The 13,783-nt window shown below is 39.5% G+C and overlaps 1 protein-coding gene across 1 annotated transcript; it reads right to left on the bottom strand.

Annotated features, from left to right (window-relative positions):
* Window positions 1-11,237: 11,237 nt before the first annotated feature.
* On the bottom strand, window positions 11,238-13,085 carry lingo1a (leucine rich repeat and Ig domain containing 1a; the record flags this gene model as incomplete). Its single annotated transcript, XM_083667318.1, has 1 exon — window positions 11,238-13,085. One exon carries the CDS (start codon window positions 13,083-13,085, stop codon window positions 11,238-11,240), a length of 1,848 nt encoding a protein of 615 aa, XP_083523444.1.
* Between the last annotated feature and the right edge of the window lie 698 nt (window positions 13,086-13,783).

Here is a 13,783-nt window from a genome sequence, read left to right as displayed (position 1 = left end):
ATTTATTACCATTCTGTCCGGGTAAGAGTTTGAACTAGTGCTTCTTTGCGGCTAATACATGAGTTGTCACTATGAAAAGAGAAAAATAAATAAATAGATAAAAACCTGTTTGCTGTTGTTTAGTTTGCATCTGGTTCAGTGGTGAACATTATGAAAACCAAGTGTGTTTAACATTACTACTACTACACACTACTTCAGTGTTTCATCTATAAGTAAGGGATAACTAATGATGGTGTGTTGTTATAGGAAAACAATTCACAATGTGGCTTTTTGTGTTGGTATCTAAAGGTACACTATATAACCCAAATGGCATGCTAGTCTGCTTGAATGCAAACCAAATAGGAAACACTTGGGCTATTCAATTCATAGTCCATGATCAATTGCATTAGGAAAGTTAAATACTAATGTAAGCAGAGGAATAATTGGTTGACACAGCACACAAGGTACCTTATCAATTTACATGTAAAGTGTGTAAGCATTGGTTAAATTTGCATCTTGGCGGCAGCCAATATGCAATTTCACCCTGCAATTCTTTACACACACAAACATGCATCTCATCTATGCTGCTGAGTAACTATTATTGCAAATAATATAAGGCCTTTAATATAAATGTGCTATCTCTGAAGAGAGATACACAGCACTGCATTTTACAATCCTTGTTCTCAGCCCTGTAAGATGCTGCCTCTGCAAAATGCCATTAACCTGAAATGAATAAAAGGGGCATTCTTTTTTTAGATGCAGCCCTTTCACTGCAAACTAAATGGAAGAACCCAGATGAAAGCAAGGCTAAGAAAAAAACACTTCCATTCAGCAGAGCTAAAGAACAATCTAATATAGAAGTCAAGGCAGCAGTGAGTGACCTGTACCGAGGCTGTACAACTTGCAGAACTTTTTAAAGATGGATCCTCACATATTTGCTTAATAATTTACAAAACAGTTGTCTGTATTTGAATAGTCCAGGTGGAGAGTTGAGCACAGCCATTGCTATGGCCAAGAGATCAATCATTCAAAGAGCCTCTGAGTTAGCCTGTGATTTTTTGATTAAGACTAAAGTAATAAAATGGATCTCATCAGACAGTCCTAAGAGCAGTTTGCATTGATAGGTTTGCATTGATAGATGTAAGATACGTCAAAAGATTACATTTTTAATGACCCCTATTCAAATACTTGTACCGAGGTGAGTTGAACAAATTATACAAGCCTCTTACTATCTGTATGAAATACCTAACTTCAGTTTCGTCCCCTTGATATTTATATATTCTATATATTTGGACAAATCAACAGAGAAGACCAAATAAACACATCCATTATTAAATCACTATTTATTGTTGTTATGGAAATAATGATCTTTCCTGGCAATGACAGCAAGGGATGTTACCGTAATGAATGCTTAAATTCGCTTACTGAGAATTCATCAACTGATTTCCTGAAAATAATCATGAAAAAAAGAAAAAAGACTAACATTTTCTATGTAATTGTGCAATAGAGGTCCATGCTCAAGGACCTGCTGTACTAATCACTCGTTAATGATTATGCTTATTAAAATAGTCATCCCTCATTCACAGGACGAGGGGTATTTGAGATATATTTCTGAGCTCTATTTTTTGTATTTTTTTAGAAAACTGGGACATCCCAAGACTCTGCAGTGTAATTTGAAGAGAAACAGGGCACCCCAGTCTTCCTCTATCCTTTTTTTAAATAATTTAAAGTCTAGCAAAGCTGGGTAATTCTACTGCATTGAATAAGAGAAAATATTTCAGAGTTCCTGTTCCTGTTGAAAAAGCCAAAAACAGTTTAGGGATTAATCTGTAGAACCGTGGTGTCTCACTATAGTATTGTACATCCCTGGGGTTTCGCAAAAGACTCTCAGAGACTTCTCAGAGGCATTCAACTAGTTTTGATGTGCACTCAACTGTATTTTATAGTAAGGGGATTTCTGGGCTCATAAAACAACTTCTCTGATCACAGTCCCTTTGTTTTATTTGGCCTTTCTTACTAACATTAAATATTTTAAAGCATTACTTGCACTCTTACAAATATTTCCTCAGCAACCTACCAGTTGCTTCTCACCTTTGTTTCATTCTTAAAGTAGATGATTATAAGATATGAAAAAATGATTAATGCTGATGGTTATGGTATATCTAATTGGTTTTAAGATGCATGGTTCTTTTTAGGTAGCAAACTGTCATATTTGCAATCCATCCTTGTTTCTCTCTCATGAAAACAGTGCCAAATAATTCCTTAATCGAGGACTCAAAAGATCAGCATTTAACATTTTTTAGATCAAAATATGTACAATGTTGTTGCATTAGCAGCAAATAGCATTAGCAGCAAATGTGAAATGATTTCATTGCATGTGGGAATAAATTTGATTTACCAAAAATATGCTTTTGACATTGCAAGGCTGTGTATCATTTATTTCATGAATAACAGCTTGAAGTGTGTCTTCAATTTACTTAAAATCACTGCAATTAATTTTCTCTGATTAGCTCTGCTGGTTGGTTTTGTTGGGCTTAGCAGGCTCTGAAAGCCCTGTAAATGATCGAGCTCCATGATTAAGATCAAGCCTATACTGTACCATGGCTATTCAAAAGTGGGCCCGGAGTGCCATAGCACAGCTGGGTTTCATTCTCTAGCCAATCAATGACCTTAATTGAACCAGTTGCGATGTGGTCCTTGAGGCCCAGAATTGAATAGGGGGAGTTGCTGCTGCTGTGAAAACCATATGACAGGTGGGTTTAACTTTTTATTTTCATTGCCCAAGCTTAATAACATTCATAAGACAATGATAAGACATTTATTTGGACTTGGAGTTTATGTCCCGATGTAAAACTGACAGTACTGTGCATGATCAAAAATCTTTCAAGTATTTAGCACATTGGAAATCGTATAACTCAAATGTTAGTTACAAGTTTATAGAGTATACAGACTTTACATCAGAGCCCACATTTTACCCTTTTGAGTGTTAAAGTTGACTCCTGATGGCAAACTCCTGATATACACTCACTGAACACTTTATTAGGAACACCTGCACACCTTCTCATAGTGGAGGTGGTGTAATGGTGTGGGGAATGTTTTCTTGGCACATTTTGGGCCCATTAATACCAATCAGTCATCGATTGAATGCCACAACCTATTTGAGTATTGTTGCTGACTATGTGCATCCTTTCATGGCCACAATTTACCCATCTTCTAATGGCTACTTCCATCATGATAATGCACTGTCACAAAGCAAGTCGTCTCAAACTGGTTTCATGATCATGACAATGAGTTCAGTGTTCTTCAGTGGCCTTCCCAGTCACCAGAATAGAATACCTTTGGGATGTGGGAGAATGGGAGATTCACAGCTTGAAAGTGCACCTGAAAAATCTGTAGGAATTGCATGATTCAATCATGTCATTATGGACCAGAATCTCAAAGGAATGTTTCAAACATCTTGTGGAATCAATGCCACAAATAATTTAGGCTGTTTTGAGAGCAAAGGGAGGCCCTACCCAGTATTAGTATAGTGTTCCTAATAAAGTGTTCCGTGAGTGTATATACAGTGCCTTCGGAAAGTATTCAGACCCCTTCACTTTTTCCACATTTTGTTGTGTTATAGACTCAATTTAAAATGGATTGAATTAAAAGAATTTGCCATCAATCCACACACAATACCCTAGAATGACAAAGCGAAAACAGGTTTTTAGAAATTTCAGTAAATTTATTAATATTGAAATACAGAAATACCTCACGTACATAAGTATTCAGACCCTTTGCTATGACAGTCTTAAAATGAGCTAAATAGTTCATATAATTTTGGAATTAATATCTTTGTTTTTATAGGGTCTCTGATTTGCGTAGGAATCAGTTTCACACTGTGTAGATCAGGTTGTCATTACAAATTGAGCAAATGGAGAGGAACAAAACTGCTCAGGAATGTGACCCTGATGCCTGGGGAGACTTACAAAAATCTACAAAGTTGAATGGTCGAGAGGAAAAAGCAGTCGATGGGACAACATTATCTCAGTCACTCTACAAAATTGGTCTATAACCAAGTAGCCAAAAAGAATCCCTTAATGGAAAATAATCTACCTCATATCCATAATTGTGTTTGCAACAATGAATTCAAGTGATACAGTAAAGAAAGTGGCTGGAAATGTGTTTATTTGGTTTTACTAAAAAGCATTAAGTTTGGTGCAAATCTAGCACATGCACTGCAATGCAGTTTCCGCATCATCTCTTGTGTGAAGAATAGTAGTAGCTGTATCAAGTTATGGGTATGTTTGTCACCGGCAGGGACTGGGGAGTTTGTCAGGATTAAGAGAAAATTATGAAATTTGCTGAGTTGGTAGTGACATCCTAATCCACACAGTGTGTAATTGATTCCTATGCAAATCAGAGACCCTATAAAAACAAAGATATTAATTCCAACATTATATGAACTATTATCCTTGCATTAAGATGAACATGAGGTATTTATGTATTTAAATTTTAATAAACTTACTGAAATTTTAAAAAATGTGTTTTCGCTTTGTCATTCTCGGGTATTGTGTGTCGATTGATGGCAAATTCTTTTAATTTAATTCATTTTAAATTGAGTCTATAACACAACAAAATGTGGAAAAGGTGAAGGGGTCTGAATACTTTCCGAAGGCACTGTATATTTGGACTGGTGAGCTGCACTTCATCTAGGCCTAGAGAGTTTTCACCTCTCTGATGTGACTGGTCAGGACTCACCACATTTAGTTGTGCCCCAGTGCATCATGGAATCTGGAATGAACAACAAAAAGATACCTTAAACTTCACCAAACAGGAGACAGAGAAGCTGCCTTGACAGACAAAAAGCAAGTATCGGGAGGCAGATGGAGAAAGTAATGAAAAATGAAACCCACACTCACCTGCAGAAATCTTGGAACAATGCTGACAAATGGAGCACCCTGGCTGTGCTGTTTCCATCAAATCACATCGGCTCTGCCTCAGCTGTCCCATCGAATTTCACCAGCCTGTTGTCCTTGAGGCAAGTGGGCCGAAGCCAAATAATTTCGAGAGTGGTAATCTACTTCAAGGTGAAACAATAGAGCACTCAATTATTTCGGCATGACATATTCAGGCCTTATATAAAGCAATGGGAAATAGAACAAAAAAAATGGGAGGAGGGTGCACCTTTTCTTCTTTCTTATTTCCTTTAATATTAACTATCCAAATCACAGTGACAATGCATTTGCTTGGCTACAATATGTTGTCACCTACGTAAAATGAGGAGAGTTGATGGTAATTCGCCCATAGTGAGGCCTCTTTTTTGTGCAAGCGACCAATATGGAGGTTTTAATGACAGACAGATGCATGCTTTTGGCTGTTGCATTTTTAGAATTGGGAGCTCATGACTCTTTCATTGGGGTGTTAAATAAATGAACAGGGTAGATTGCAGTGCCCAGAGAGACAGGAGCTGTGGCATATGTCCCAGCGAAAAATGGGCCTCGCCAGATCAAGTTTTTGGACAGGGCCCCAGAGCAGCCACGATAATCTTGGACCAGGCCAAGAAAGAAAACAAAGCAGGCAGTCAAAAGTGAAAAGAGATGGGAGTGTGCGTGATGATGTTTTGTTTTTGTTTTTGTTTTATGGACTATGTAGAACTGTGCTTGAGATCGTTTCAAAGCCAGAGCTAAGTTCCCCCCTGGGATCTGCACCAGACATAAACCCCTGGACTCTGAAGATGGAAAGTGAACGCCCACCTCTCAACTAAACTGCCTCAAAATACATTTGAATATTAAGTTGTAAATATAAATAGGGCACCATGGAATGATTTTCTCCATGGAACTCATGATAATTACATATTAAGAGGAAGCATATAGGGGGTTGATGCTACTTCAAGTCTCTCTGAAGACTAAATGACCCATATTTACTGAAAAAAAAATCTGCTGGTTAGTTTTCTACTTAGAGTAGTGCCTGCTCCAAATGTGCATGAGCTATACACACTGTCATGCAACACATCTAATAATTGTTTACTCATTATGTCAATGTATTTGTCCCTGTTCAAATTAACCCTGAATAAATGAGAAATTTGATTATTAATTTGCACCTGGAGTATTCATATCTTAACTATAAGTATATAACAAGAAGATTTCCTTGCCAATGTAAAAAGAGAATGGTTTGCTGCATCATCTTTATAAAGTGTTTTGGCTTGCCCATCGAGTTAGGGGGGATAGTCAGGGAAAGCTGTTTTCACCTGGACAGCATCCAATGAACATACCACAGGGCTTCGGGATGGGTCGGGGAGGTAATTGGGGTCCTGGACATATATCTGCGAAACAATGCCCCAGCTTCATTATTTAACTAAAGTACTTAACGCACGGGTCACACCTTGCCTGTACAGTATGGCTGATTCAAACCTCTCCTCACAGTCAGGATCATAATCTTTGCTAATTAAAGCCTTCATCTGTGGTTTTCTATTATGCTGTCAATAACATTACCTGATGTCAAGAAATCTATGAGCTGATTTCCATGGACATAGTTGAACAGTGTTGATGTTGTCGTTATGACACACATGAGTGTGTTTGCCTACATGCAGAGCTACCAATCCCATAACAGTTGGAGCCTACATGCATCTGACACAATAAGCTGTCATCCTCCTCTCCCCCCTTGTTTCTTCCCTATGCTGTATATGTGTAGATTGATTTGGAGGCCATCCTAACTGTTAACTTCTAAAGTACCCTATTACTACCCCACTCATTGTTAAAGGGCCACTTTTGGGTTTGTTGTCTAGAAATCCTCTGTCTACCTTAATTGCAAGGTGAAGAATAAGGAGAAAAATATCACATTTCCACATTAGATGAATCGATTAGATTGATCAAAAAATTATCAACTTATTTTTTTAAGCAATTGACAGCCCTAACATTAAAAACTGATAATAAACAGTTATACCTCATTGTTTGAAATGTTGTGATAGTTGTTTGGTGAGCTCATGTGGCTACACTATTATCAATGCTTAATAAATGCAAATGCTATGTGCACACCAACTTATAAAGCCTTTATACGGGAACCTTAAAAGCACAATCTGGGATTTGTCCTGCAGTTCGAAGGTTGTTTTCAATTTGATCCTCGACTTATAGATGCCCAATTAGGTTAGTACAACCATCTTACCTTATCATAACTTTAATAAGCTTACACACACACACACACACACACACGCACACACACACACACACACACACACACACACACACACACAAATGCATCTGAAATGCAACTTATCGGGAAATATAAATGTCCCTTATTTCTTTCAGAAAAGATCTACTCTTTAACTTCCCTTCTAACAGTATCATGTGCACATGCAAAAACTCTCACACACAGCCTATATCATTTGCACATGAAATTGAATATGAAATGGAAGCTTCACAGATACATAGGGCCACAGGGGGAATATGATATGCTAATGCTATATGGAACCATGTCAAACCTGCCATGTTCTAAAGGATTCTACAACTACACACTGTATGCATCTCAAATGAAACAGATTATTGTATCTACAGTACTGTATATGAACAGTGGATATTGTAGTTGTGTTACTCTGGGATAAAATCTCAGTTTTCTTCCTTGTTTTTTTCTCCAGTTTCCATTGACATGAGGGGGAAGACACATCAGTGTGTGTCTGCATATTCCCCCATGATGTCAACATCCTGCTGCCTGCTGCCTGACCTAGAAATCAAGTGCACATCCAATGCATGAGAAACAAAAACAATGGATTCTCCATTACTACCACGAGCTGTGGGACTTCAAGAATAGCTTTCCTTGCCTTCTCTTCTGCCTGTCTATTTTCAAGAAGATAAATGAGTATGTTCTGATACTGCTTGAGGGAAAAATCATCACTGTCCTAATGGATCCCTCACCATAGATATAGCATAAAGAGAACAGGACTGAAATCCAAATTTAATGCAGAGCAGCGGTGCGTTTTATGTAGCAAGGGTTCCATCCCTGCTGATTTCACTTAACCTTCAAGGGAAGGGTAACCCAATTTTCACAAATTTGACAATTGAAGAAATATTAATTCATAATGAAATTCAGATTCCATATTGTACAGTAGAACTATACAATGTTGAGGCAACGACTGTACATAATGTCTCTTCATTGGCAAGGTTTTTCTGTAAATAAATACATAATTATTTAGGCAAATATACTGTACTGCATTTAAGCACTTAGTAGTAAATAGGTTGAAACTGAAGAGGACATGCATTAAAGTTGTACTTTCTCCTTAGCTGAAAACAGTTTTTGTGTTTTCTTTTGATTTATACATTATCTTTGCCATATCCCTGAACATACTTGGTCAACACAGCTATTTATAGTATCATAGTATATACACTCACCGGCCACTTTATTAGGTACACCTGTTCAACTGCTCGTTAAAACAAATATCTAATGGTGTGGGGGATATTTTCTTGGCACACTTTGGGCCCCTTAGTACCAATTGAGCATCGTTTAAACGCCACAGTCTACCTGAGTATTGTTGCTGACCATGTCCATCCCTTTATTACCACAGTGTACCCATCTTCTGATGGCTACTTCCAGCAGGATAACGCGCCATGTCACAAAGCTCACATCATCTCAAACTGGTTTCTTGAACATGACAATGAGTTCACTGTACTCCAATGGCCTCCACAGTCACCAGTTCTCAATCCAATAGGGCACCTTTGGGATGTGGTGGAACAGGAGATTCGCATCATGGATGTGCAGCCGACAAATCTGCAGCAACTGTGTGATGCTATCATGTCAATATGTAAGAGGTATCTGAAATATGAATACATTAATAATTTTCTATAATAATAATTTTTAATTACATGGCCCTTGATTCTGGGTCCTTAACTAATGGTGGATGATTAATAGTTCAGGGCCAATAATCATAATGAAGGAGGGTTTGCTTTCCTGTAAACAGATAGTTTACTGTAAACAGTAATTAGCTTGCTATTGCCACTTTCTTTAATATGGGGTGGTACTTACGAAGAAAACCGATGACAGTTTGGTCATTTACACTGGCCAGATACATCCTGATCCATTCATTTTCGAGTGGTAGTTAAGGTTTTGAGTCACGTTATATTGTATTTGGCCACAATTCTTAATGTTTTAAATCAAGATAGGACTATCATTTGTTTAAAAAACTCCATAGATTGTTTAATACAACATACCATATTTTCAACAATTTAACATCAATAAAATGTTGTTAATAAAAAAAAAATCTGCATATTACCTTTATTGCACAGAACAATTTGAATGTATTTTTTTCATAGGTTTTTAATATATTTTCATAGAAAGTTGTCTTGGACTACATGTTGAACATGTCCTGGGTCAAAATAAAAACAAAAGGAACAAGAGAAAGAAAATAATTTCCCATGAATCTCTGAATCAACCAGGACCAAAAAGGCTAAGTACAATAGCCACACTTTGAACAAAGAGAGCATTCGTAATCATTAAGAGAGAGAACCATGAGCCATATCCAATGTTGTTTTTTTCTTCTGCGAAACGGATTACGCCAAAGCTGCTTCAGATCATTCCATGTGTTGTTCCGCCATCTGCATATTCAGTCCATACTCCTAGCCCATCGTTGTGTCTGTCTGTGATGTCATCCAACATAAATAACAAAGCCTTTATCCTGCACACATCCCTAAAAGCCCAGCTGTCCACACTGTGTACTTAAAAAGGTAAGGGCATTACACATATTGTATATCCAGGATCATCAGGAACATATTTTGTTGTTGTACTGTATGTTTTTTTTTTTCTTCACGCCCTTCACACATTTTTTGGATATCATATCATATAGTAAAATAATCCTTGCAGGAATGTTTGCATGTTTGTGGCAGGGGAGGGTTGAGAGAAGATTTTTTTCACACAAAAAAACAAAGATTCTGATAACCAAATCTCACTAATATGGGATTAAAATGAGTATTTTACAGGTTGTTGAGCACATCATCTACAAAGTATGGCATCACAACTTTTACCCTCCATAAACATGTAAACCACAATATAAGACTATTACACAAGACCCTTTGAAATGAAATGCTAAATAATTCAAAAGGCAAGAGATAATCAGATACGAAGATACCCATGCAAAAATATGCAATGAGAATCATATGATGGATTAACCATTAGTTGTTGTCATGTTGATAACATAATCCACAGTAGTATCTAAAACATTTATGGCTGGATTATCCTCTGAACAGAGAGAGGCATGTGTATAATGTGTGGATATGATTATTGAAATTTTATGCATGACTCTTGGACCTTGACCAGCACGGTCATGATTTTTTTAGTTATAAAGTCTTACCGGTATTTCATATGTTAACAGTATCAGCATTCAGCACGTGTTTCCTTTGTATGATTTTTTTTTTTTTTTCATTTGCCAAGTGGTACCTTCTCAGTGTCTCACATTTTGATTCCATATCACAGTTTTGAATAGATTTACTAGCTGTCACTCCTTAAAATGGCCAAGCCCAACATACAGTAAATGCCGCAATATTTTGCACAACAGGAAAATGTTAATGAATTTAATAATAACAATTACTTTATTTGTATATTTAGAGGTTCTTAAAAGATTAATGTTAAAACAGAAAACTTTTGAGGTGAAAATGATGACTGATTTATGATGCTGAAATTACTTTTTAATTGTATTAGACCCCTCTTTCTGACTGATAGGATGAAAGGGTTAGGGTTAAGGTTATGAATACATTGTGTGATAATTGAGGTGACTGGCAGACAGTTACACAAAATATTGTTTAAATGTGCTCACCAACCCATACAACTCTTCTTTTCACCTTTTGATAAAACAATATTTCCATTTCCTTTAGAAAATCAATGAACAAAAAATACAGGAAAAAGGACTGCAACAGCAAAAATGATGATCTGCCTTTCGCATTCTGGCTGTTGTTAAGAACATATAGAAGGGTTCATCTCTATTTTTAAATAATTTATATTTCCCCAATATGAATCCACAGGAATATGCAAACAACTAAACTTTCCCTCAGAACAAATGGTCCCTGAAAGCCTTGCAGAAATTGTCAACGCACTGGAGCGTTTGCTGTGCTATCATACCCCTCATATACTCAACATATTACGAAAGCAAGGAACTTGCATCTCCAAAGCATAAGTCAGGAAAAACAGAACACTCTATGATAACATCCCAGGATCCACAGGTTTGTAGTGGAGGAATTGACACTTTTGTCTTTTTTTCAATGGTTCCAAGTTCCAAGTTAGTTCCCTCCCTAGATCTATTAAATCATTTTCATGTTAAACTTGCGGGGAGCGTCCGCGGCGCTGCTGCTCATGCCAGCATCCGACTTGCGTGGCACATATTCGATCTCTATGTTGTGCTTTGTGTTGCCTTTACCTCTGCTCCACAGGAAGAGCAGCACGAGACAGAACAGGACAACGCCGAGGAAAGATATGAAGCCCATGGTGGTGGCGATGATTAAAGTCTTTATGTCGAAGGGGAAGGGGACGGTGGCTCGCGTCCCGTTTGCACCATTTTCATTGGGCTGGTTGGAAATGAAGGCAAAGGTCTTGTTGGGCTGGTGGGGCCAGTCTGGGGAGTAGCTGTGGACGTGCAGGTGTGCGAGGGAGGTGTCGTTTCCACCTGCATTGCTGGCTATACACACATATGTGCCGTTGTCCTGGATCTGGGCGTAGCGCACCTCCAGAGTGCCATCAGGGAACACCGTGAGTCTTCCAATCGTTTTGGTCGTGATGAATTGCTTCTGCGGGGAAAGCCACATGATAACCGGGGCAGGGTCACCATCAGCCTGGCACCCGAAGTGAACGGTAGTTCCCTCATCTACAAATTTCTGCTGGGCTTTGCGGTCCCGGATCCTTGACTTGCGACAAGTAAAGTAGTTGGGCTGCAGAACATCAGGGAAGTCTTTGAACTCTTTACCTTGGACGAATTCAGGGGAAGCACAGGTGGGTTGCTGCCTGTTGAAGTTGAGCCTCCAGCGTCTCCGGAACACCCATAGCAGCCGACAGTCACAAGCCAGGGGATTGTCATAAAGGGCCAGGGTCTCCAGGTTGCCAACAGAGTGAAACGCAGACTCCTCCAAGGTGCTCAGAGCGTTTCCAGAAACATTGAGTATCTTCAGGTAGTTTAAGCCCCTGAATGAGTAGGGCTCAATCATAGCCAGCCTGCCCCCGACAAGGTGAAACTCCTGGAGCCTCAGGAGATCATGGAGCTTATTCCCCTCGATGGTGTGGATTGGGTTATAGGACAGATTCAGAAAGCGTAGGTAGACCAAGTGCCGGAGAGCCACGTAAGGGATGGCCGTCAGGTTTCCATTGGTGATGGTCAAGGAGGTGAGGTTCAATCCATAGAGGCAATTGGAGGTCATGGTATCAAGGTAGGGCCAGTTGGCGATCTCCAACACTTTGAGCCGGTAGAGCCTTTTGAAGGAGTAATCCCTTATGACGTTGATGTTGAGGTGGCGCAGCCTGAGGGAGATGAGACTGTGGAGGTGGGTGAAAGCCTCCGTGGGCACAGAGGTCAAGTTGCACTTCTCCAAAGTCAGCTGCTCCAGGCTACTGAGGCCATGGAAGGCCCGGTGAGAGATAAAGACCAGGTCGTTATCGCCCACCTCCAGAGAGCGGAGGCTGTACAGGTCTTGGAACATATAGTCCAGCAGGATGACGATCTTGTTTTCACTGATGTCCAGCTGCGTGAGGTTGCTGAGGCCTGTGAAAACACCCAGCTGGATGAGCTTGAGCTTGTTGCTGCGCAGCCCTAATGTCCGCAGACCGTACAGGTTGTTGAAAGCCCCGGGCTCGATGGCCGAGATGGTGTTCTCGTTGAGCTCCAGCTCCTCCAGGTTGGGGTAGTTGGCGAACTCGTCTGGATTAATGGTTTTGATGCGGTTCTTGCTGAGGTCAAGCAGCCGTGTTTCCGTGGGGATGCCCTCAGGGACCGACATGAGCTTCTTGCGGTGGCACATGACTGAGCGCTCCTGTGCATTGCACTCACAGCGGGAGGGGCAGCCTGTGGTGGAACCGGACAGCACGGTGCCCAGCATCAGGATCAGAATGGGCTGCCAGCAAGCCACCAGGTAGCTGTGCCCACTCGCTTCCCCGGCCACCATCCTATCGGTTACCTACAGAGACACATGAGGAAGAGAAGGACTTTGTTAGAAAATGTTATAATGAAGGGTTTTGCTGTCATTTAAATCTGTCTTTGTGTTCATAGGTTTAATGCTGCTGAAATGTCCCCTGATGTTACTTTGGTAATGTACTTTGGTGCCATATTCTGCTGCATATGAAATGCTTTGAAGTATGGGAAAAGAAGAGTCCTTTTTTTATAAAAAATAGGACTATACAATTCTCTTTTGACATAAGAGGCTACTAATCTCTGCAATGCAGTTGGAAACTATCCCAACAATCAAGAGTAATAAAATGTAAAGTGATGCCATCCTTATGTGGCACAATTTTAAATAGAATTGAGTGTACAAGATCTACTGCAATATTCATGCCACAAAGGATAGAGGAATGCGGGTGGGGGGTTACTAGGAATAAGGTATGTGCTTGCATAACAGGAGAGAACTGACATATTTGAATTCTGCAATGCTCACTTCTCTACACAGAACTTCAAAGGCATTTCAAATGCAGGAGGCTCCTGTGAACTGATGGAGCAGCAGTAGCTGCAGGAATCCAAAGCAAGGGTTACATCAGCACCCTATTAGACGTATGTGTGATCTATAAGAGGAAATGCTGGCCTTGGACAGACGGTAGAGTAAATAGAACTAATAATCTCCCTTGTATGGTGCTGCCTGGTTGTGTCTGT

This window comes from Argentina silus, assembly GCF_951799395.1.
Source record: "Argentina silus genome assembly, chromosome: 3".
Lineage (NCBI taxonomy): Eukaryota > Metazoa > Chordata > Actinopteri > Argentiniformes > Argentinidae > Argentina > Argentina silus.
The sequence above is the reverse complement of the archived record's forward strand: the minus strand, read 5'-3'. Positions and strand labels throughout refer to the sequence as shown.